Source organism: Oncorhynchus clarkii, chromosome 18 (assembly GCF_045791955.1).
Source record: "Oncorhynchus clarkii lewisi isolate Uvic-CL-2024 chromosome 18, UVic_Ocla_1.0, whole genome shotgun sequence".
NCBI lineage: Eukaryota > Metazoa > Chordata > Actinopteri > Salmoniformes > Salmonidae > Oncorhynchus > Oncorhynchus clarkii.
The window spans coordinates 13,000,816-13,027,449 of record NC_092164.1 but is presented as its reverse complement, the minus strand read 5'-3'; the positions used below and the strand labels follow the sequence as shown (position 1 = coordinate 13,027,449).

At 45.3% G+C, this 26,634-nt stretch overlaps 1 protein-coding gene across 2 annotated transcripts in view; it reads right to left on the bottom strand.

Annotated features, from left to right (window-relative positions):
- LOC139372447 (interleukin-1 receptor accessory protein-like 1) overlaps positions 1-26,634 on the bottom strand; it is a 364,639-nt gene that overhangs the window by 137,881 nt on the left and 200,124 nt on the right. For both annotated transcript variants that reach the window (XM_071112164.1, XM_071112165.1), the window contains exon 6: positions 21,213-21,287. In XM_071112164.1, the coding sequence (XP_070968265.1) occupies positions 21,213-21,287 (75 nt within the window). The remainder of the gene's footprint in view (positions 1-21,212; positions 21,288-26,634) is intronic.

Sequence of the window (26,634 nt, the reverse complement as noted above, 5' to 3'; positions counted from 1 at the left end):
ATGGACGCCGGTTATCTTCTCTGAAGCAATGCAGAATTGATTGATTGAGTCAATCCATATTGATACACATAAACATCAGGCTAAATACGTTGAGGGAATGAAATGAGGCTCGAGATGGAGATTGATATTTTCTATCCCATCAATTCACCTCAAATGTCAAATGAAATGTTATAAGCTAAAATGTATTTAAATGAATCAAGTCTAATACGATTCTGGTTTAAAATAGGACATGTCAAGTATACTGCTGTATGAACAGAAACATAACTTATTAACCAGCTTAGATGACATAACTAAAATGGTTGAATGTCATTAGTTTGATATATAAAGCATGTTGATATGAGCCTACAGCACTTCGATGCCACTTCAACAATACTGGTGACACGCACAGGTAAGACGTGTTACCTTTTACAGCACGCCATGCAGTATGCACCAATAGGGGCTCCTTCACGTGTAGCCAGCACTACTGAGGTGGTTAGTAAGGAAAGTAAGTAGCCTTCCAATCTTAGGGAGGACACTATAACCACAAGGCCACTGAGTTGGTTGAACCACCACAAGACTACTGAGTTGGTTGAACCACCACAAGGCCACTGAGTTGGTTGAACCACCACAAGGCCACTGAGTTGGTTGAACCACCACAAGGCCACTGAGTTGGTTGAACCACCACAAGGCCACTGAGTTGGTTGAACCACCACAAGGCCACTGAGTTGGTTGAACCACCACAAGGCTACTGAGTTGGTTGAACCACCACAAGGCTACTGAGTTGGTTGAACCACCACAAGGCAACTGAGTTGGTTGAACCACCACAAGGCTACTGAGTTGGTTGAACCACCACAAGGCTACTGAGTTGGTTGAACCACCACAAGGCTACTGAGTTGGTTGAACCACCACAAGGCTACTGAGTTGGTTGAACCACCACAAGGCTACTGAGTTGGTTGAACCACCACAAGGCCACTGAGTTGGTTGAACCACCACAAGGCTACTGAGTTGGTTGAACCACCACAAGGCTACTGAGTTGGTGCTAAATTAAAATGTACCAAAAGTTTCCAAATGTATTTAGAGGAATATGAAAATTCAATTTTGGTCTTTATGTTCAACAATTCCTACATACATTTGGATTTCTGGCAGCTGCATGAGGTGTGATGTACAGTGCCTTTCACTGGTATTCCAAGGCATGAGTTGACTCAGATAAGAAAGCCCTCTAGACTGACAGGTGATGGATCACTCTGAGATGTGCTACATCTCCTGCAAATATGAGACTGGACAGGAAGTCTGAGGCAAAGCAACCATTTTAATAGTCTCCTAAACCTGTGGACACAGTATACCACATACAGGTCTGCACAGACAACACATGGTCCAATATGCTGAAATGATTATGTTTAATATGTTTGGATAAAGTCAAAAAAATGCTAATAATTATAGTTCAAGTCCGCCCCCTGCAGTTGTAATCACTTAGTATTAGCTTCTCTACCCAGCTGTGCTGACGTTGTTCAAATCTGCATCAAAGCCAATGAATTCAATAATTATTGAGTCATTTTTAATTCACATCATCAATTCAAGGTTGCAGTTCTGTTGTGATGCTTGGAAACTGCTCATTTAGTGGGTCCAAACAGAGTCAGCGGGGATGCTGGTCGGTCGTTTGAGTGCAGTGAGGGGAGTTTCACAGAAAGCATGCAGCCCAGCCCGTTGCCTGGAACCAAGCACACATCAAAACGGAGGCTAAGTATGTCCCGTGACGCTTCTGTCAATAATTGCTGGTGGAAAAAAACATTTCTCCCTGCACTGCAGAGGGCTGTATGGGTCCACTAACACAGGAAGAGTAAAGGCCCAGTGAACTACTTTTGTGAAAAAAAAAAAAAAAAGTTTTATTTAGTTTTAACATTCAGATTTTTCAGCACCCCTACTTCCTGCGGCTATGGTTGTGTGTACTTGTGTGTGTGTGTGTGTGTATGTCTATTTGTGTGTGTGTTTGTGTGTGTGTGTGTGTGTGTTTGTGTGTGTGTGTGTGTGTGTGTGTGTGTGTCTGTGTGTGTGTGTGTTTGCGAGTGTGTGTGTGTGTGTTTGCGAGTGTGTGTCTGTGTGTGTGTGCGTGAGAGTGTGTGCCTGTGTGTGTGTGAGAGAGTGTGTGTTTGTGTGTGTGTGTTTGTGTGTGTGTGTGTGTGCGTGAGTGAGTCTATAGCCAGGGGAGCCAGGGACTTTGAATCAACTGTTGTCTCCAGTAATAACTGCCCTGGTGCAAGATGGGAATATGTCACGGACCACGGTCCCTGGCTCCTGTCCCTCTCCACCCCCCCTCTGCCTTCAGGATGAGTCACAGAGTCGTGTCCTCTAAACCGGGCCAATCCCCGCCCTCGAAAACACTGACAACACCAATACAATAGAGTGCAGGCAGGCAGAACCCCACAACACACCTCCTCTCAGGCAAGGGACTACACTGTTCTCTGATGATAGGGTTTCAGATGGTGTTGAAGCTCCATGTTGATCAAATGGATCCGGTACACAAAGCAAGCACTTGGGATTCAATGGACAAATGAAAGACTATTCACTCTCTCTGAATATTAAATAGTCTGTCACCCTTTATGAGGTGTTGAGTGATTTTGGTTTCAATATTTCTCAATCCCTGCAATATGGCTGGATAGTGTAAAATCTAATGCTGTTCTTGGGTATATCAAGGGACTATTCAACTGCGTTTGTAATCTATTCACCTTCCATGTTTCCACAACAGGAAAGGTCACATTGTGTCACGAACGATGACATGGTGGGGAGTGATAGTGCAGAGCTGAACACCATACAGCAAGTTAAAGGTTTGGGCCAGTCATGTAACCCTGGCCTGACAGACCATGCTAGCTGGACTGTGACAGACTGTGTTCTTATGTGTGACTGGTCACTGTTTTCTGTCACAGCATCACCACAGACCCTCCTCTCCTCTCCTCGTCCTCCTCCTTTCCTCTCTCCTGCCCTCCCAACCCTCCAGCTCTCTGGCCCAGCATCACAGCTCTCTGCTCTGTCCACCGTCCCTCCCCACCACATATGCACCGTATGGCTTTGGCTCTGAATTCACAGAGCCGTGACCGCTAAACTGCCCCCCCCCCCCTCCCCCCTCTGTTTGACCAACACCATGACACAGGACACACCAAGCCAAGGTCAAGCCCTGGGCACCAAAGTTACCTTGGCATCACTAACTGGCAACTTTGCTGAATTAACTCTTCTGAACTTCCAAAATTAAGATGGATGCAGTTAGGGGGGGGGGAAGAACAAGGAAAAGTTTGCTGTGTCTATTTATCGCCGGTGATAGTTTGGATTAGTTTTAGTTATGTAAAGCAGTCAGAAGTGGAGCAGCTTTCAAAGCCAAACGTTAGCGCAGCCTTCCTAAGTTCAGGTTCTGAGGAGGCTGTCATTTCCTTGTCATTCCTTGTCCTTTTCTCATTTCGGGTTTTCTCCTGCGTTGGCCCAGGCTCAGCTTTCATGCCATGTGAAGTTTATTTCAGTACACGGTCCAAACTTCCAATATTTACCTCAAACTACACAACTACAACAATCCAAAAGATGAAAGATACAGAAAAACAAATAGAATGTATGATCTTTTTTTGGTGGTTATTTCAAGCTATACCCACAAGGACCACCCAAAATACCTCTCACTATTTACTACAGCTGAGGTTGAGAGATACCACTCTGTCATTTAATCTCTTCCTGCTTCTCTGGGAGTTGTGACTCCCAGAGAGACAAGGTGAGTGTTAGACTGGGGTTAAGCAGGGCTAATCCAATCCACAGGGAACTACAGCATAGTACCCGACTGGAACCTCAACACTAAAAGCTGTATAACACCAGGGACATTACACAGTAAGACTCAGAATGAGTGGTGCTAGCAACGCCAGGGTCGTGGGTTCGATTCCCGCTGGGGTCATACTAACAAAATACGCTCTACTAGGATCTACTTAGCTTAGGATAAAAACATCTGCTATGCCATACATACTGTATCCCTGGCATCCATGCTGCAGTTCTATAAGTGGACGAGAGCCTCTGGGTGGATGACTAACGGTTGGACTGGGGTAGTGGTAGCAGGACAGGTAGCCAGCCAGCCAGCCAGCTACAGTACAAAGCAACGGTGGTGTCTGTACTGTCTGAGTCACCGAAGGCGCTGAGCACAAGCTAATTACAGAGCTTCAGGGTAACAGAGGAGAGCTGATAGAAACAGAAGGACGTATAGCAGAAAGTGGAAGCTCTGGAAATAATGAGGAAACGACCCTGTGGATGTGATTCCTTTAACCATCATTTATAAGCCTAACCATTGTTCATACTAACTGGTGTGGTGTGTACTAACTTGAACAGTTTTAGGTTATTGAACAGTAATGCAAGACGTATTAAACCAGCTCAACTGGAGGTAATTGTAGGTGGTGGGAATTCCTGGAGTATAAAGCCAGAGAAATTCTAGCTACACCGCCTGATAAAGCCAGAGAAATTCTAGCTACACCGCCTGATAAAGCCAGAGAAATTCTAGCTACACCGCCTGATAAAGTCAGAGAAGTTCTATTGATAAAGTCAGAGAAGTTCTAGCTACACCGCCTGATAAAGTCAGAGTAGTTCTAAATACACCGCCTGATAAAGTCAGAGTAGTTCTAGATACACCTCATGATAAAGTCAGAGTAGTTCTAGATACACCTCCTGATAAAGTCAGAGTAGTTCTAGATACACCTCCTGATAAAGTCAGAGTAGTTCTAGATACACCTCCTGATAAAGTCAGAGTAGTTCTAGATACACCTCCTGATAAAGTCAGAGTAGTTCTAGATACACCTCCTGGTAAAGTCAGAGTAGTTCTAGCTACACCTCCTGACAAAGTCAGAGAACGTTTAGCTACACCTCATGATAAAGTCAGAGTAGGTCTAGCTACACCTCCTGATAAAGTCAGAGTAGTTCTAGCTACACCTCCTGATAAAGTCAGAGTAGTTCTAGATACACCTCCTGATAAAGTCAGAGTAGTTCTAGCTACACCTCCTGATAAAGTCAGAGTAGTTCTAGATACACCTCCTGATAAAGTCAGAGTAGTTCTAGCTACACCTCCTGATAAAGTCAGAGTAGTTCTAGATACACCTCCTGATAAAGTCAGAGTAGTTCTAGCTACACCTCCTGATAAAGTCAGAGAACGTTTAGCTACACCTCATGATAAAGTCAGAGTAGTTCTAGCTACACCTCCTGGTAAAGTCAGAGTAGTTCTAGCTACACCTCCTGGTAAAGTCAGAGTAGTTCTAGATACACCTCCTGATAAAGTCAGAGTCATTCTAGATACACCTCCTGATAAAGTCAGAGTAGTTCTAGATACACCTCCTGATAAAGTCAGAGTAGTTCTAGATACACCTCCTGATAAAGTCAGAGTAGTTCTAGCTACACCTCCTGATAAAGTCAGAGTAGTTCTAGCTACACCTCCTGATAAAGTCAGAGTAGTTCTAGCTACACCTCCTGGTAAAGTCAGAGTAGTTCTAGCTACACCTCCTGGTAAAGTCAGAGTAGTTCTAGCTACACCTCCTGATAAAGTCAGAGTAGTTCTAGATACACCTCCTGATAAAGTCAGAGTAGTTCTAGATACACCTCCTGATAAAGTCAGAGTAGTTCTAGCTACACCTCCTGATAAAGTCAGAGTAGTTCTAGCTACACCTCCTGATAAAGTCAGAGTAGTTCTAGATACACCTCCTGATAAAGTCAGAGTAGTTCTAGCTACACCTCCTGATAAAGTCAGAGTAGTTCTAGCTACACCCAATGGCAGAACATTCTCAGAACACAAGGAACCAGTTTGAACAGGTAAATCACAGTATTGCATATATCTTAGACAGTTCTATGATGGGAGTTCAATGCAATTATTCTCATTTAGTCTGCTGGAGATGAGTTCCAGTATGGCCAGGATCTATCAACCTAATTAAGATCCTTATGTAAATCCCCAGTAGGAGGTAAAGTTCACCCTCTAATTAGAATACCCCTCCCACTTTTCCCCACTACCCTAAAATGACAGACAGGATTAATGTTGGTAGTCCTGCAGGGCATAATATTAACCATTTGGGACAGTGTTCCTTCTCTTACATCCCACTTTCATCTGTAATAACCCAAGGTAAGACACCATCATATTTCACCCACAGTCTGAATCTTAAATGGTTTCTTTCTCCCCCTCCATCTCCCCTAGCGACTGTGGCTGTTGTTGGATCTCTCTGGAGACGTGTCCGGAATGCAGATGGAATCCACTCAGACATACAATAACTTGAGGGGAATAAATATGTCCTAATTGAGAGAAATGATGTAATATTGATCTGGGAGCTCTGAACTCTTGGCATTGCGCGGAGCTCGGATGCCACTGTGACATTTAGAAAGAAGGAGAGAGGAAGAAAGAGGGAGAGAGAGAGATGAAGAGAGAGGGAGAGGCAGTCAGCTGCAGTGCAGTGCGCTGCCTGGCAGAGATGAGGAAGAGACGGGCATTCGACTGTGAAAATGGCAGAGTTCCTTACCGCCACCATCGCAGTTTCACAGGAGCTTCCCAGTACTGCTGTTCTAAGACATGCTTTAATTCAAAGTACTGTCTTCATCAGTAATAGAACTATCTAGGACTGAGCGAAAGGAGTGGGGATGGGAAATATTACAAACCCTAGCTGGTGGCATTTATATAGTATGATATGCACAGGAAAGGCTTTCATAGGTAACTCACTGGAGGCAATGCCTTTGAAAAGGACACTGAACAGTACAGGTGTTAAAAAAGTCAAAAGGACAGTAGAGGTCCTTTTTATTCCCTGAAGTTCACCAGATGTACTCTTGATGGAGTGGTCACATAATGCACTGGTTCTGCTGAAGGATAGACACAACATGTCGGACAAAGCAAAATTCATTCCATCCTGGGCCTTGCTTACTCTGACTATAGTGTTTCCATGTATGTGATGACATGCCAGAGAAAGAGTGTGGAATAAGACTGAGGCTGGGTGTCAACCCATGATCTCCAATTACTGGAAACAATCTATGATTCTTTGTGCGAATCCCGATGACTTTTTGACCCCGTTACATCATGATAATCATGATCCAGAGAAGAGGCGGGATGTGATGGATTCTTGGTATTGGTCATTCCTGTCCTCTACCCTCTGGTTTTTGCACCATCTTCTCCCTCATCTAAAACTTGTCTCTCTGACCTCTGTACACCTTTCCCACATAGCAACCCAGTCATCAATGTCCAATACTCATCCATGTAAATGGTACCTGAGTCATTTCAGAACATTGTCATTTACCACATCGACCTGAAAAAGACTTGGAAAGAAGAGCAAAGGGATACTGGAACAATGAACTTTGAAGTAACTGTATGGAGAGTGTTGATACAAATATGATCTGTTCTTAAACGAGAAGGGATGATCGTCTTTCCCAACTCTATGATGGTGGCCTACTTGTGAGAGAGTCTACTATTCTGTCTCTATTTGAACTGCAGTAGGTTGACTGGTGTGTTTACAGCTCTCAGGTTGAGAATTCACATGGAAACGAGAGATAGAGAAGGGAGGAAAGAGAGAAAGAGAGAGAGAGAGAGAGAGATAAAGACAGAGAGAGTGCCAGAGCTAGAGGAGGTTGCTACTCAGTGAGTGACTCACACCCCGACCGGCCCATCGGCATGTACCTTCTCATTAGCTACGTACGACGATGTCAGAGGGGAATCACTTATCAATTATGACCGTTATTTTGCTCAAAAATAGCAATCCCAAATTGGGCTATGTTTAGTCCATTTTGGTCCAAATTTAGTGGAAGATCAGCCTGACCGATAGCTTGCTGTACTCATTGAAAACATGAGATATACGAAAATAATCAGATATTGCATAGCCTATATTGAGTAAATGATGGTGGCTTTATGGAAATATACACAATAAAGTATTTCTAAAATGTTTTTAGTTTTTTTTATGTTCTGCTATGACGAGCGTAAAAGAGATCATTTGAAACATGTCCTAGAGGCTAAATGAGTTATTTGGCCATTTTAGTTGTGATTGATACAAACCTTCTGTCTTAGAAATCAAAACTGCGTGAGGCGACTATAGGTTATTGATGATTTGAGAAAGTCACAAAAAAAGCTTTCGCTCTGTTCCTTGACTCGGCTGCACACGCTGTTCTCTCATCAAGTGATCAAATTTTCACACATCAGACTATTCTGAATTGAATCTTGTCTTTACTAATATGTCAAATTTGTTTTGATTTAGAATGGCCCGAGGAACAGGAGCAGGGGAAAATGACATGTCCTCCATATGCACTTCAATAGCGAATGCCAGATAGGCTGCTCGGGTTATTTCACCCCACACATCAACCACTGTTTGAGGAGAATGCAGCCTCTTTCTGCGCGACAGGTGATATTCCACCCAAACTCTGTATGCCATGGGCTCTCCAACCCTGTTCCTACTGCTACACAGTGCTTAATTTGGGAAACCTGGTGAAATCTGTTCGGGAACATCAATAGTAACATCTTTTCACAACAAAACATATTTCATTAAACTGTTGACAGCCCATCTCTCTCAAGAAAGGAAAGGAGAGAGGAGAGGAGATGGAAAAGCATGATGGTGAGATATCCTGTAGCTAAAGGTAATATGTCTGCCTATTCATTAGGAAAATATAACAAAAAATCCCTATTACTAGGCTATTCAAAATCAAATACAAATTCACTATACTTGGAGGTTAACTCTGTAAGCCGCCCTGCACAATCAATGAACCAATAGCATTTCCTTGGCCTATATATTCTCTCCCAGACTCATGGATAGAACGTTTGGAGTGTAGCATGATGTAACCAGTCCATCCAGTATGCATAATAATACAGTCCACACTCAAAGCTCTGTCCATTTCGTTGTTAGGCTTTGAAACAACATCCACAACAACCATGTTTCCACTCAGTTTCAACCTGTTGGTGAACTTCTTTCTTCAAATTGATCAATCACAGTGAGGTGAGTTGTGAAAGCAGAATACTGTTTTGGTGACAAGTGTTGGATGTGGTTTTTGATGGCATTTCGCAATGGAAAACCACACGATGACTGCCGGTGTGGAGGTAATAAGATCACAGCAATTGCCCTTACTGCACCGTTTGTATTATCTTGTCAATCTGTACAATCAGCCTCCCAAATTTAACTGAAACCTTCACCCTCCTCTCTGCCCCTCCCGCTTTTGCTTCTCCTTGGCTCTCTCTTGTGTGTGTGTGTGTGTGTGTGTGTGTGTGTCTGTGTGTGTGTCTGGCAAATGCAGTTCAAAGATGAGGGAGTTGTGCATTCTCCTTAACAAACTTCACTTAATTGATGAGTGACAACTGTAATAGTTAGCGAATGATATTATTGTCAAGGCAGTGGTATAACTGGTAGCCTTTTCCTGCAGTCAAATGACCTCATGGGTGGAATGTTATTCATATTTTTCATAATTTCATAACTAATTTCAAAACCCGCCGAAAATCTGGTGTTTCTATGTCAAACAGTTTTGTTATATTTCAGTCTTCTGTGATGTATATAAAGTGTAATATTGGGATGCAACCTCAAGATGGAATACATTTCATCTGACATGGTACAGGTGTCTTCTTTTTACGCCCATAACCATGTTGTAACAGTTGTTTTTTTTTACATAGTTGTTAAAACATAAAATGAAACATTTGAAGGATTTTCATTCCAAAGCGCTATACATCCCCTAGGGGTATATTGTTCCCTTTCAGCGCAATCTGCACGCCCTAGATACATGGGTTACGATACGATACCAGAACCAAACATGTTCATAAGGAGGAAAATCTCTTCCATTCGGTTATATATCACTGACAAGCTCTTAACTTTGCCATTATACTTGTTTGATTATTGGGGGGACTAAGCTTTTAATTGGCTTTTATAAACACCCTTAGACTGTGCTGGAGAGAATCTGTCAGGCTCTGAGAGGTTTGTATCTCCATCCATCTGTTTGTATGTCAAATTGATATAATGCAGACGATAGTAATTATTTAACGCAGTAGAGTGCATTCTGATTAAAGGCCTATTTAGGTCTGTTTTAACTTAAACTGTCTACATCGAACATGTACTATGTGCGTCACTCACTGTCAATACACTGTGTTGTTACCAGAGGGAATAGACTGCTCGCTGACTTTTGTGGCCCATGCACTGAGGAAAGCCTGTGTTCAGGGTCACAGTGGTTAGAAAGGCAGTATTCAACATGGTGTTCCTCCTGAACTTTTCCATTCATCAGGAGAGTTACATAATTATGTGTCTCTTTCTGTAGGGTTAGTGTTTGAGGGGCTGGCCCCTCGCTTCTCCTCCTGCACGTCCTCAGACATGGTGCGGCAGAGGGTGTGTTCTCCTCCTGCACGCCCTCAGACATGGTGTGGCAGAGGGTGTGTTCTCCTCCTGCACGCCCTCAGACATGGTGTGGCAGAGGGTGTGTTCTCTTCCTGCACGCGCTCAGACATGGTGTGGCAGAGGGTGTGTTTTCCACCTGCACGCGCTCAGACATGGTGTGGCAGAGGGTGTGTTCTCCTACTGCACGCGCTCAGACATGGTGTGGCAGATAGCATTCTTCTGGGCTACCTGGCTCAGGACAGGGAGAGACCACTACTTATACAGGTGAGGATTATTCTGGGCTACCTGGCTCCAGACAGGGAGAGACCACTACTTATACAGGTGAGGATTATTCTGTTGTGTTCATTTGAGAAATGGAAAACATTTTTCTACCGAAAACGACAATGTGCATTTTGTACCCAAGGACGTCAGAAGGCAACAATCGGTTAACCACCTAACTGAGGAACTAAATTTAACCTTGCGTAATACCCTAGGTGCAGTCACACCCCTAAAAAAATGTTGTCATAAGAAACTAGCTCCCTGGTATCCAGAAAATACACGAGCCCTGAAGCAAGCTTCCAGAAAATTGGAACGGAAATGGCGCTACACCAAACTGGAAGTCTTCTGACTAGCTTGGAATGACAGTACCTTGAGGAGCCCTCACTGCTGCTCGATCATCCTATTTACCAACTTAATTGAGGAGAATAAGAACAATCCAAAATGTATTTTTGATACTATCGCAAAGCTAACTAAAAAGCAGCATTCACCAAGAGAGGATGGCTTTCATTTCAGCAGTGAACAATTCATGAACTTCTTTGACGGAAAGATCATGATCATTAGAAAGCAAATTACGGACAAATTACGGGCTCCTCTTTAAATCTGCGTATTTCTCCAAACCAGACATTCAAGTTGTTTAATACTATAACTCTTGACACATTGAGGAAAATAGTAATGGCCTCTAAACCTTCAAACTGCATACTGGACCCTATTCTAACTAAACTACTGAAAGAGCTGCTTCCTGTGCTTGGCCCTCCTATGTTGAACATAATAAACGGCTTCCTATCCACCGGATGTGTACCAAACTCACTAAAAGTGGCAGTAATAAAACCTCTCTCTCTCTCCATTCCTCTCAAAACTTTTTTAAAAAGCTGTTGCGCAATTTAATTTAAGTCTTTCTCCCTTTCTCTCTCTCTCGTTCTCTTTCTCCTTCTCTTCTCCCGGAGGACCTGAGCCAGAGGACCATGCCTCAGGACTACCTGGCCTGATGACTCCTTGCTGTCCCCAGTCCACCTGGCCGTGCTGCTGCTCCAGTTTCAACTGTTCTGCCTGCGGCTATGGAACACTGACCTGTTCACCAACGTGCTACTTTGTCCCGGACCTGCTGTTTTAGACTCTCTCTCTACCGCACCTGCTGTCTCTAACTCTGAATGATCGGTTATGAAAAGCCAACTGACATTTACTCCTGAGGTGCTGACCTGTTGCATCCTCGACAACCACTGTGATTATTATTATTTGACCCCGCTGGTCATCTATGAACATTTGAACATCTTGGCCATGTACTGTTATAATCTCCACCCGGCATAGCCAGAAGAGGACTGGCCACCCCTCAGAGCCTGGTTCCTCTCTAGGTTTCTTCCTAGGTTCCTGCCTTTCTAGGGAGTTTTTCATAGCCACAGTGCTTCTACACATTTGGTTGATGTGTAGTGCCGCCATTTTCTTCTGTTTGTAATGATCACGACCCTAATGTCCTTCCCCCTGACGGAGCTGCTGTAATGCATGCTGGGAGGGATGCAGGTCCACCTAGACAGCAGCGTAGCGTGTGTGAGGCCCAAAAATATAAATGAATAAATATCAGAAAGCCACGCCCCCAAATTACCCCATCCCTTTACATTGCTTATGCCTGATTTGCGTTGAGACTACCTCAAATTCAATGCCCATCATGGCAGATCTGAACGTAATGCGAGCACAATGTGACTTTCCTGCATCCAAACCTAATACAAAGTGATACTAAACTTACATACCATGCACACTTTTGACATAGTGGAAGATACATACTGAATTTATACTGTATTTCATACTAACATGGACCAAGATATGTGTTGCTTTTGCATATATTTGTTCATTTGTTTTGCAAGATCCGGTTGATTGGTCGGTTGATTGGTCGGTTGATTGGTCGGTTGATTGGTCGGTTGATTGGGTTAATTGGTTTTGCAGGATGTTGATGCCATTGATTAAAAGAGTAAGAATAGGATGCAATACTCCATTGTTTGTACACAATATAATTGTAAAAAAATAAATCAGTTGGTTGCACCATTAATTCACTTAATATTGAGGCACGAAATATTGCAACATGTATCTTTTGTCAAGCTGGATACTCAAAATATGAAATAAGATTATTAGAGTCATGCTTCTTCAGTAGTGGAATATAGACAATTAGTCCGTGAATGATGTAAATAAATACTGTGTGTAAATACTGAAGTGATGTACGATTGTTAATAAAATTGTTCATAGACCAATTTTCTATACTGCGTCTATATGTATAGCCTGCAATTACATTGAAAAAATGTGAAGTTCCATCCAAACCTAAATGACATGAAAAATATGTATTTTCAACTTTCAAAACTGAACGTAGACTGTCGGGCATAGCCGTCTTTTCAATGACATTTTGCTAGGCCAAATGACACCCCATCTCCTCCCCTTCCTCTCCTCCTTTTTCTCCTTTTTGATGGAAGTGAGGCCTGTGTCAGTCAGACCAGAACACACAGCGACCACTCAACCAGGCCAGCTGTGTTGCCTGTGTGTTGGTCTCCCAAATGACACCCTAGTCCTTCTACAGTGGACTCTTTTTGACCAGTGCTTAGAGAGAGTGGAGTGGCTCTGGTCTAAAGTAGTGCACTACAATGGGAATAGGGTGCCATTTGGGAGACCAACACACAGGCAACACAGCTGGCCTGGTTGAGTGGTCACTGTTTGTTCTGGTCTGACTGACACAGGCCTCAATTCCATTAGACTCAGATGAAATGTCAGCCTGGTAGAGGACAATGAGGCCAGAGGATGTCACCCACCCAGTCAGCTCCACAAAGGACCAACATCATTTAGAAATGACCAGCTGTGTGTGTGTGTGTCTGAGGCAAGCTAACTTCTCTCTCTGTCACTGACCCAGCAGAGGATGCATTGTTAGCTCTGAGGAGACCTTCCTATCTTACACTGAGGGAGCAGAGAGAAGGGGGGAGGAGATGGGGGGATGGTGGGGAAGGGAGAGAGGAGGGAGGAAAGATGGGGGGATGGTGGGGAAGGAAGAGAGGATAGGGGAAAGATGGGGGGATGGTGGGGAAGGAAGAGAGGATAGGGGAAAGATGGGGGGATGGTGGGGAAGGAAGAGAGGATAGGGGAAAGATGGGGGGATGGTGGGGAAGGAAGAGAGGATAGGGGAAAGATGTGGGGATGGTGGGGAAGGAAGAGAGAGGATAGGGGAAAGATGGGGGGATGGTGGGGAAGGAAGAGAGGATAGGGGAAAGATGGGGGGATGGTGGGGAATGAGAAGAGAAGGGGGAGATGGGGGCAATGTGGAGAAGGAGGAGAGAAGGGGGGAGGAGATGAGGTGATGGTGGTGAAGGAGGAGAGGAGGGGCAGGATATGGGGGCATGTTGGTGAAGGAGGATAGAGGGGGGAGGAGATGGGGGATAAGGTGATGAAGAAGGAGAGGAGGGGGAGGACATGGGGGGATGGAGATTAAGGAGGAGAGGAAGGGGAGGAGATGGGGTATGGAGAAAAAGGAGGAGAGGAGGAGGAGGAGATGGGGGATGGAGATTAAGGAGGAGAGGAGGGGGATGACATGGGGGGATGGAGATTAAGGAGGAGAGGAAGGGGAGGAGATGGGGTATGGAGAAAAAGGAGGAGAGGAGGAGGAGGAGATGGGGGATGGTGGTAAAGGAGGAGAGGAGGGGGAGGAGTCGGGGGATGTTGGTGAAAGAGGAGGGGGAGGAGATGGGGGATGGAGGTGAAGGAGGAGAGGAGGGGGGGTGGGGGATGGAGGTGAAGGAGGAGAGAAGGAGGGAAGAGATGAGGGGATGGTGGTAAAAAAGGAGAGGAGGGGGAGAAGATGGGGGATGGAGGTGAAGGATGAGATCCTTATTGCCCTTGTGTGCTGATGGGCGCCAGTCCAGCCACCGTAATAATGCAAGACTAATTATTTTCTACAAGAGTGATCACATCTGCTGGGTTTGGAGGACAGTAAAACCGGCAATCGTTTACCATTACATTCAATGAGGCATTGTGCAAACTTTAGCAGAGGGAATTACTGTTTCCCTCTTTAAGAAGGGGTGGGGGAGTGGGAGGGTGCTCCTCTTTATGAAGGGTTGGGGGAGTGGGAGGGTGCTCCTCTTTATGAAGGGGTGGGGGAGTGGGAGGGTGCTCCTCTTTATGAAGGGGTGGGGGAGTGGGAGGGTGCTCCTCTTTATGAAGGGTTGGGGGTGGGGGAGTGGGAGGATGCTCCTCTTTATGAAGGGGTGGGGGTGGGGGAGTGGGAGGGTGCTCCTCTTTATGAAGGGGTGGGGGAGGGGGAGTGGGAGGGTGCTCCTCTTTATGAAGGGGTGGGGGAGTGGGAGGGTGCTCCTCTTTATGAAAGGGTGGGGGAGGGGGAGGTAGGGTGCTGCTCTTTATGAAGGGTTGGGGGAGGGGGAGGATGCTGCTCTTTATGAAGGGTTGGGCGAGAGGGAGGTTGCTACTCTTTATGAAGGGGTGGGGGAGGGGGAGGGAGGGTGCTGCTCTTTATTTTTTTATTTAACCTTTATTTAACCAGGTAGGCAAGTTGAAAACAAGTTCTCATTTACAATTGCGACCTGGCCAAGATAAAGCAAAGCAGTTCGACAGATACAACGACACAGAGTTACACATGGAATAAAACAAACATACAGTCAATAATACAGTATAAACAAGTCTATATACGATGTGAGCAAATGAGGTGAGAAGGGAGGTAAAGGCAAAAAAAGGCCATGGTGGCAAAGTAAATACAATATAGCAAAAAAAAAACACTGGAATGGTAGATTTGCAATGGAAGAATGTGACTTTACCTAGCAGATACCTAGTAGATGACATGGAGCCAGTGGGTTTGGCGACGAGTATGAAGCGAGGGCCAGCCAACGAGAGCGTACAAGTCGCAATAGTGGGTAGTATATGGGGCTTTGGTGACAAAACGGATTGCACTGTGATAGACTGCATCCAATTTGTTGAGTAGGGTATTGGAGGCTATTTTGTAAATGACATCGCAAAAGTCGAGGATTGGTAGGATGGTCAGTTTTACAAGGGTATGTTTGGCAGCATGAGTGAAGGATGCTTTGTTGTGAAATAGGAAGCCAATTCTAGATTTAACTTTGGATTGGAGATGTTTGATATGGGTCTGGAAGGAGAGTTTACAGTCTAACCAGACACCTAAGTATTTGTAGTTGTCCACGTATTCTAAGTCAGAGCCGTCCAGAGTAGTGATGTTGGACAGGCGGGTAGGTGCAGGTAGAGATCGGTTGAAGAGCATGCATTTAGTTTTACTTGTATTTAAGAGCAATTGGAGGCCACGGAAAGAGAGTTGTATGGCATTGAAGCTTGCCTGGAGGGTTGTTAACACAGTGTCCAAAGAAGGGCCAGAAGTATACAGAATGGTGTCGTCTGCGTAGAGGTGGATCAGAGACTCACCAGCAGCAAGAGCGACCTCATTGATGTATACAGAGAAGAGAGTCGGTCCAAGAATTGAACCCTGTGGCACCCCCATAGAGACTGCCAGAGGTCCGGACAGCAGACCCTCCGATTTGACACACTGAACTCTATCAGAGAAGTAGTTGGTGAACCAGGCGAGGCAATCATTTGAGAAACCAAGGCTGTCGAGTCTGCCGATGAGGACGTGGTGATTGACAGAGTCGAAAGCCTTGGCCAGATCAATGAATACGACTGCACAGTAATGTTTCTTATCGATGGCGGTTAAGATATCGTTTAGGACCTTGAGCGTGGCTGAGGTGCACCCATGACCAGCTCTGAAACCAGATTGCATAGCAGAGAAGGTATGGTATGGTAGGGAGGAGGCTTCTAATGTTAACATGCATGAAACCAAGGCTATTACGGTTACAGAAGTCGTCAAAAGAGAGCGCCTGGGGAATAGGAGTGGAGCTAGGCACTGCAGGGCCTGGATTTACCTCTACGTCGCCAGAGGAACAGAGGAGGAGTAGAATAAGGGTGCGGCTAAAAGCAATAAGAATTGGTCGTCTAGAACGTCTGGAACCGAGAGTAAAAGGAGGTTTCTGGGGGCGATAAAATAGCATCAAGGTATAATGTACAGACAAAGGTATGGTAGGATGTGAATACATTGGAGGTAAACCTAGGTATTGAGTGATGAAGAGAGAGATATTGTCTCTAGAAACATCATTGAAACCAGGAGATGTCATTGCATGTGTGGGTGGTGGAACTAATAGGTTGGATAAGGTATAGTGAGCAGGACTAGAGGCTCTACAGTGAAATAAGCCAATAAACACTATCCAGAACAGCAATGGACAAGGCATATTGACATTAAGGAGAGGCATGCTTAGTCGAGTGATCAAAAGGGTCCGGTGAGTGGAGAGGTTGGTTGGGGGTCACGGCGATTTAGACAGCCAGCCAGGCCATCGGTAGCAAGCTAGCATAGGATGGAGGTCTGTTATTAGCCACCTCTTGCGTTCGGTCAGTAGATTAGTGGGGTTCCGTGTGGTAGAGGGGATTAATCCAAATCACACACAAACAACAACAAAAATAAAAACAATAGATATAGTTATAGAGGCCCAAGAAGAAAACATAATAATAATAATAAAAATAAATAAGTAAATTGTCCGATTGTCTATTCAGATAGCAGCCGATAAGACAGCTAACGGTTAGCAGGCCGCAGATGGGCGTTCAGGTAACGTCGCGACGGAGGAGCCAGCCAGATAACTCCTTCGGGTAGATAACGTCGGCAGTCCAGTTGTGAAGGCCAGGTGGGGCTCCGCGTAGGCAGTAAAACGGGTCCGGATAGGTGACTGCAGCCCAGGAGTGATTGATGGAACTCAGGAGTGATTGACGGAGCTGGCTAGTTCCGAAATAATTGATGTTTGCTCCGGAATCGACGAAAGCCGATAGTCACACGGATAGCAGCTAGCTAGCTGTGAGATCCAGGTATGAATGTCCTGAGTTAGCGGTTGAAATCCAGGGACATGGAGAGAAAAATTGGTCCGGTATGTTCCGTTCCGAGCCGCGCTGCACTGCACAGTACAAAACTGGCGATAGATTTTCGAGCTAAAGGATAACTGATGACCACAAACCGTGGTTAGCTGAATACTAACGATTTGCCAGTAAAGAAGCTAACTAGCTTCTGAACTAGCTTCTGAACTAGCTTCTGGATTAGCTTCTGGCTAGCTCCTGGCTAGCTTCTGGCTAGCTTCTTGGAGTTTCTGGCTAGCTTCTTGGAGGATTACAGATTTGAGGTAGATAATACTTTTTATAAATATAAATTGGTGAGGCGGGTTGCAGGAGAATGTTTTGAAGATGAGTTGATGGAAAATAAAAAAATGTATGTGAAAAAAGTTGTAAATATATATATATACGGGACACGACAAGACGAGGACAAAAGACGTCTGAACTGCTATGCCATCTTGGAATCAGTGAAGGGGTGGAGGAGGGGGAGGGTGGGTGCTGCTCTTTATGAAGGGGTGGGGGAGGGGGAGGGAGGGTGCTGCTCTTTATGAAGGGGTGGGGGTGGGGGACGGAGGGTGCTGCTCTTTATGAAGGGGTGGGGGTGGGGGACGGAGGGTGCTGCTCTTTATGAAGGGGTGGGGAGGGGGAGGGAGGGTGCTTCTCTTTATGAAGGGGTGGGGGTGGGGGAGGGAGGGTGCCGCTCTTTATGAAGGGGTGGGGGAGGGGGAGGGAGGGTGCTGCTTTTATGAAGGGGTGGGGGTGTGGATGGAAGGTGCTGCTCTTTATGAAGGGGTGGGGGTGGGGGAGTGGGAGGGTGCTGCTCTTTATGAAGGGGTGGGGGTGGGGGACGGAGGGTGCTGCTCTTTATGAAGGGGTGGTGGTGGGGGAGTGCTCCTAAATGGGGTCTCTGAGTCACCACTATTCTCTTTGGATAGAAGGTACTGTACAGTGTTGTACTCACTGACTACATTAAGAGCATTATGATAAAAGCATTATGAAACATCCATCCTTGGGAAAATACAGACACCAGATCAGGACCAAGGTGAAACACATGACTTTTTGTTTGGTCTACTTTTAGACAGAGTGAGATGTTATTTACATTAGCAGGCAAACATGTCATCACTTCTTTAGGCTGCCAAAGGTCAATACAGGTTCACCATTACCTCTGCTGACCAATCTCTCATGATAACACACCTAGAGTGCGTTAGCAAGGAGGATATAGTTCCACAATGCTACACTGTGAACATAATGCATCTAATGGTATAACAGACTCACCGACACAATGATGAATCTGATTTGTTCTGCTGGGCGGGCCTTGAGGAGACACAGTAATGCTGCCCACCCAGAGCCACAGCAAGCATTTATACAACACATTTTTATTAAATAACTATTAGGGAATCGATTGTGAAATGGTAAGAGAAAAAATAGGTGTTGATTAATTTGGGCCTGCAGTTTACGGCTCCCTCTCTTTTCATCTCCTGTCCTCCTCCATTCCTTCTCCTCTTTCTCCATCTCTCCTCTCCCTTCCTCCCTGCTGTCTCTTCTGTCATTTCTCCTGTCCCCCCATTACTCTCCTCTCGTTTCCTCCATCTCTCATCATCCTTCCTTCCCTCCTTCACTCCTACTCTCTCCCTCACTCCTCTCTCTCTTCTTCCCTTTCTCCCTCCCTCCCTCCTCCTCTCTTCTCTTCCTCCTTCTCTCGTGCTCGCCTAATTAACTGTCAACTGTAGCCATTTATGTTTCTATATTTAATGAGAGAATGAATATTAAACATTCCCCTCTCTCTCCTCTCTGCCCTCTCCACCCCATATTTCTCCCTTCTCCATCCCCTTTCTCCTCTCTCCACCTACTCTCTTCACTCTGCACCCTCTCTCTCCCCTCTATACCCCCTCTACCCCCCTCTCTCCCCGTCCACCCCCTCTCTCCCCTCTATACCCCCTCTACCCCCCTCTCTCCCCGTCCACCCCCTCTCTCCCCTCTCCACCCCCTCCCCTCTACACCCTCTCTCCCCTCTCACTCCCCCCCTCTCCACCCCCTCTCCCACCCTCCCCTCTCTCCCCTCTCCAACCCCTCTCTCCACTTTCTACCCCCTCACTCCCCTCTCTTCCCTCTCTCCACTCTCTACCCCCTCACTCCCCTCTCCACCCCCTCACTCCCCTCTCTCCCCTCTCCACCCCCTCTCCTTCCCTCTCCAACCCCTCTCTCCACTTTCTACCCCCTCACTTACTACCCTTTCTGAGGTGGTGACATGAACATGTTACCGTGACGATGAGAGTAAGTGACAGGATTTTGTATAGCTGGAACTTCAAACAGGCTCCCCCACATGTATTATGAATATGTGACTGGGAAACCATATGAAAGCATGGGTGAGCATGAAAACAGGACCCCCACCAATCCAGATACACTGTAGTTCAAAACCTGATCTCTTCCATGTTCAAACATGTTTGGATACAGAGGAGATCAACGGTGTCTACAGAATTCACTGTGAATTTTCTCAGGCAGAAAATGCACAAACATTCAGGGAAGTAATTTTTTTTTTAAATATCTGTGATTTGACTGCTGCCTTAGTTGCTCAGTATAGCATATAAACTTCTGGCCTAAGCACTGTCAGTGAATGGACTGCGTAGAATCACCCTCCATCCCCAAACATTTGATCTGATAAACCACATAATGACTCGCACCTCTTTTCCTGATTGCCACGTTGTACCTCCGCCTCCTGTGTTCATCACCGTGACACATTTACATCAAAGGGAAACCTCCATCATGACCCATTTTCTCTCCCTCCGCAGCTGCTTGTGCTCTGGGCCAATCACAGCGCGGCAGGAAGTATCCCATGTATCCCTGTGATGAGCGGCTGGTTAGGCACACTAATATGGGTTCATTCCCCATATAATCCAGTTGATCAAACACAGACTGTGTCCATGTTGTATGTTGAGGTAAGCCAGATCAGATGCTTTTCGCCATTCAGAGACAGCAGGGTAGCCTAGTGGTTAGAGCGTTGGACTAGTAACCGGAAGGTTTGAAGTTCAAACCCCTGAGCTGACAAGGTACAAATCTGTCATTCTGCCCCTGAACAGGCAGTTAACCCACTGTTCCTAGGCTGTCATCGAAAATAAGAATTTGTTCTTAACTGACTTGCCTAGTTAAATAAAGGTCATGTCACCACCTCAGAAAGGGAATTAAACATGTTGGATTGCTGCAGAGCTCTCAGGTGCTCCCTGTGTCCAAGTTGATTTCGCCTTCCAAATAAAGCATCGCTGGCAATTTCATCATTCATTTCAAGTAGTGTGATATATACTGAGTGGCCCATGTTGACTCAAATCAAATCAAAGTTTATTAGTCACATGCACCGAATACAACACGACTTCAATACTTCCCACAGTTGTGTCAAGTTGGCTGGATGTCCTTTAGGTACTGGACCATACACACGATAAACTGACACACTGAAACCGGTGCTCCTGGCACATACCCCGGATTCACCTGGTCAGTCTATGACATGGAAATATCAGTTTAAGTTGTCCCAGTAATCTCAGTAACAACCACACTGGGTGGCTTTCTATTCACAGCAGGCTAAACTGAGTGTAAAGCCTACCCATCTTGAATCAATGCAAATATCCCCTTGTAAAATGATCTACTAAGGTAAAACATTACTGTGGTACTGATAGTGACCCTATCTTTGGTTAAAGTAGCACACAGAGACAGTGCTTGTCTGGGAACATAAACCCGCTGGTGTCTTACCTAACTGCAGCTCCAGGATGCTGAGTTTGCTTTCTGAGGGGAACAGGATCTTTGGAGGCTTGTCTGTCAGAGGTGCTGGAAAACAAAAAGAAAACACACATTACAATTCATTTCCACACTTCTGACATTTGTCCGTTGAGCCATATACTTATCAAAATGTCTTCGTAAACCCGAGCGCAGCGTTGAAGAGTGAGAGGAGAACACAGCTGAAGCAGTAGACAGAGGGAAACTGTTAAAGGGTATCCCCTTCTCCAAAAGCCTCAAACATCCATCTACTTCAAAACTTTACCCCGGCAACCGTTTTTAATCCCAGCTAGCGGCTTCACTACCTTGTGGACCAAGCACGTCAGTGACTAGACTGGCTGTGCTACAGTGTGAACACGGATTCAGGTTGGATGGGTATTTACCCCAAACCCCAGGTTTATTCCCTGCTATGTAGGGAAGGGCTTCAGTACCGTTCACGGATATCTTAGCAGCTATTTACATATGTCAGATTGTTGCGACGACTCGTCACAGCAGAACAAAATACCTATAAATAATCCATTGGTGAATTTCCTGCAACCTCGATGTTGAGTGAGATGGATCAAGCCAGCAACAGAGGGAGGACAAGGGGAAATATGTAGTGTGTGACTGGAAGTTCTATCCTGTCATGATGAGCTTAATCGTACCAAGCTGCGTTTGACAGGACGCTCGTTTTTCAGCCGCCCGGATTCCAACTTGCATGCGCTCCGGATGCATTTAAAGTGGCTACGTTTGGTTTAGTCTTCGTGTATTCTCAGACTACACCAAGAGAATACATCTAATATCCATATTCTGTGAAGTGCCCAGCCTATTTACCATCAACTTTTTTTTCATTCATGTATCCGCGCTGCAATGAAACATACTCTTGGGTACGACATATGGCATCGCTGAAATCTGTATTTGTATTTATCTGTCATTGTTGTTCAAAGCCTTTAACTCAGAGGCAAATAACTGGTGGTGGTGGTGGTGGTGGCAATGTATACCGTAAGAAGCAGAGGCAATATAAATAGGCTTTACAAAGGAGGAGGTAGGAACCCAGGAAGTACTTTAGATACCTCATACTCTTATTCAGATGTTGAATCTTAATTTGATCACAGCAGGAAATGAAAAGTTGTAGTGTATTCAAGGTTTAAAAAGGCTTCCAAAGTTTGCAATTTCCACTTGTGTCAGACTTGATTTGCCCTAACAAAAATTGTATCACCCCCTACAAAAATATCCATTAATTATCAAATTAAGTCAAATTAAGAGCTGTTCTTGTTATCCTTCTTGTCAACTAATGTTCTCTGTCCAATAGAGTGTTCGGCTTTTTATCTGCTTCTATAGCTTCACATGTCATATTTACCAAAAGTAATGACTAATCATGCTCATTATTCACAATGTAAAGGTCAGGGTCTGCAGCGAATGCTTCAGCTAAAGAGGTCAGCTGTACATTAAACAGCACATGAACACATGCACGGTGCATATAACAGTTATAAGAAGGGACAAAAGCAATCTAGTACAATGACAAAACTAGTTGGGTCTTCCCTTAGACCTGAATTCAAACTGATCATTAATGGAAGGTTTCTTATGTAACATATTTCCTACGAGACAAGTAAAATCTTCTTCTGATCAGCAATTATCTCTTCTCCCCCCCCCATGTTCTACTGTAGATATACATAATTAATGAACACTTGTTTGATACTGCAGCGATGATAAAATCGTAGCTATGAGAGGTCACAGATGATTCACCATTGTGAAGATACTGGTTTCCTGTCTGTTTCGACCCCCATTGGAATACACCAGCCCCAATTAGGCCTAGCGAGAAGTAACAAAATATCTGCACTTAGGGCCATCCCATGATCATTAGTGCTTAATTGGGCACCCTCTTCAAAGTGGCATTGGAATGTCCTCATATCTAAGATACTTTTTTTAAGAGTAGTAAGAGTATGAACACTCATTCTGAGTCTGAAAACGGTCAGGGAGAAACTCTTATAGGGGAATGAATTCTGGCACAAAACAACACGGCAGCTGTAGAGTAGGTAGTAGTCAGAGGTGTAGGTACACTGTGTGGTGTTTCCTGTATGTGTTGCCAGTCTAGTCTGCTTGCTCATTAAAGAACAGCAGTTGAATGTGTTAATTTATCACCAGGTACAAACAGCCTTCACTAAATCTATTTGGTGGGATACCTGTGTCTTTCTAGTTTGGCATGGTCCATATCGCTTTGCAACTGCATCTTGGTGAGACAAAAGCAGGACTGAAAAAGGTCATTGATGTACCATATACAGTCTTAGTAAAAAAATAACATCTTTGGAGCAAAATGGATGACATTTGGGAGTCAATGGTTCTCAATTGACACATTAAAGCCTATTCTTTGGTGACTGTGTGAAATGACTCTCCATCATGCAGTGATAATGTGGTGCCGTCTCAATTCATGACTAATGAGCCAAACCACGACACCGTCCCCATTCGAAGAGAGAGAGAGGGCCGAGACCAAATCGTGACACCAAAACGAACTCAAACTAGAGCCTCGATCCACTAAATGTTTCCCTGGCGGGAGCAAGAGCTGGGCTCCGCTCGCGGAAAATCTCATTATGTTAATTACCGTTTTCTTTATGAAATATGCATTGAATATTTTGTTTAATCACGACATGAAAAAGAAAACACAGTCGTTCCCGAAAATGATTAGTCCCAACATGAGGCAGGCATGAACAGGGTACAAAAAGTCTGTGGGCAGTGTTTTGGCAGGAGGGTGACCATAACTCTGATAACCGAAAGAGAGAAACTGAGCAGTACTTTGCTTTGATGAGAACTCATAGAAGTACCACAGTGGACTCAACATTGACCAATGATAGGCCAAACACAATATGCATTCAGAGTTTCCTAAATCCATTGGTATTGACTGCGAGGCAGAATATTAATAATGGACTGCTTGGTGAGATTCAAACAGAAAATTCATATCACACGTTACGATTCATGTAACCAGTTATGGATTTATCTGATTGTAATTTCTTCTTTGAGATGACTACAGGCATTCAAAGATACAGACGCACACACACAGAGTAGGTACTGTATTGTAGGTTATCCTCAGGGACTGGCTAGAGATGTAGCTGGACCTTCTGGAGCTAACTGCCTCTCAATCCCTGTCTCTGTAGGGTTCTGGAGCTACCTGACTACCCTTCCCTGTCTCTGTAGGGTTCTGGAGCTACCTGACTACCCTTCTCTGTCTCTGTAGGGTTCTGGAGCTACCTGACTAACCTTCCCTGTCTCTGTAGGGTTCTGGAGCTACCTGACTACCCTTCCCTGTCTCTGTAGGGTTCTGGAGCTACCTGACTACCCTTCTCTGTCTCTCACCTCCTCCCTGTAGGCTGTCTCGTCGTTGTTGGTGATCAAGCTTACCACTGTAGTGTCATCAGCAAACTTGATGATTGAGTTGGAGGCGTGCATGGCTATGCAGTCATGGGCGAACAGGGAGTACAGGAGAGGGCTGAGAACTCACCCTTGTGGGGCCCCAGTGTTGAGGATCAGCGGAGTGGAGATGTTGTTTCCTACATTCACCCCCTGGGGGCAGCCCGTCAGGAAGTCCAGGACCCAGCTGCACAGGCGGGGTGGAGACCCAGGGTCTCAAGCTTAATGATGAGTTTGGAGGGTACTATGGTGTTGAATGCTGAGCTGTAGGCAATAAACAGCATTCTTACATAGGTATTCAGTGTGCAGTGTGATGGCGATTGCATAGTCTGTGCACCTATTGGGACGGTAAGCAAATTGGAGTGGGTCTAGGGTGACTAGTGGGGTGGAGGTGATATGATCCTTGACTAGTCTCTCAAAGCACTTCATGATGACAGAAGTGAGTGCTATGGGGCGATAGTAATTTAGTTCAGTAACCTTAGCTTTCTTGGGAACTGGAACAATGGTGGCCATCGTGAAGCATGTGGGGACAGCAGATTGGGATTGATTGAATATGTCCGTAAACACACCAGCCAGCTGGTCTGCGCATGCTTTGAGGACGTGACTGGGGATGCCCTTCTGGGCCGGCAGCCTTGCGAGGGTTAACACATTTAAATGTTTTACTCACATCGGCCACAGAGAAGGAGAGCCCGCAGTCTTTGGTAGCGGGCCATTTCGTGGCACTGTATTGTCTTCAAAGTGCGCAAAGAAGATGTTTAATTTGTCTGGGAGTAAGACGTCGATGTCTGCAACAGGGCTGGTTTTCCTTTTGTAATCCATGATTGTCTGCAGATCCTGCCACATACTTCTCCTGTCTGAGCCGTTGAATTGTGACTCCACTTTGTCTCTATACTGACACTTGTTTGTTTGATTGCCTTACAGAGGGAATAACTACAATGTTTGTATTCGGCCATGTTTCCAGTCGCCTTGCCATGATTAAATGCGGTGGTATGTGCTTTCAGTTTTGCGCGAATGCTGCCTTCAAGCCACGGTTTCTGGTTAGGGAAGGTTTTAATAGTCAGAGTGGGTACAACATATCCTATACACTTCCTTATAAACTCGCTCACCAAGTCAGCGGTGAGCGAGTACTGGGAAAATACCCCAGTCCATGTGATCGAAGCAATCTTGAAGTGTGGAATCCGATTGGTCAGACCAGTGTTGGTAGACCTAAGCACGGGCACTTCCTGTTTTAGTTTCTGCCTATAGGAGGGGAACAAGAAGATAGAGTCGTGGTCAGATTTGCCAAAAGGAGGGAGGGGGAGGGCCTTGCATGCATCGCGGAAGTTAGAGTAGCAGTGGTCGAGTGTGTTACTCGCTCGTGTACTGCAATCGATATGCTGCTAGAATTTAGGTAGCCTTGTTCTCAGATTAGCTTTGTTAAAATCCACAGCTACAATAAATGCCCCTCAGGCTATATGGTTTCCAGTTTGCATAAAGTCCAGTGAAGTTCCTTGATGGCCGTCTTGGTATCCGCTTGTGGGGGGATGTAGACGACTGTGATGATAACCGAGGAGAGTTCTCTTGGGAGATAATACGGTCGGCATTTGATTGTGAGGAATTCAGGTAGACAAAAGGACTTCTTGTATGTTGTTACAATTACACCATGAGTCGTTAATCATGAAACATACACCCCCGCCCTTGTTCTTACCAGAGAGATGTTTGTTCCTGTTGGTGCGATGCACTGAAAATACCGTTGGCTGTAAGAACTCCGACATCATGTCCCCAGCTAGCCATGTCTCTGTGAAACAGAGTATGTTACAATCCCGGAAATTTCTTTGGAAAGCAACTCTTGCCCTAATTTCGTCGACTTTGTTAACTAGGGACTGGACATTAGCAAGTAATATACTCAGAAGCGGTGGTTGGTGTGCGGTCTTCTAGCCTCACTAGAAGACCGCTCCGGCAATCTCTCCTCCGACGGTGTTGTTTTGGGTCGGCCTCTGGAATCAGTTCAAATGCCCTGGGAGGTGCACACAAAGGA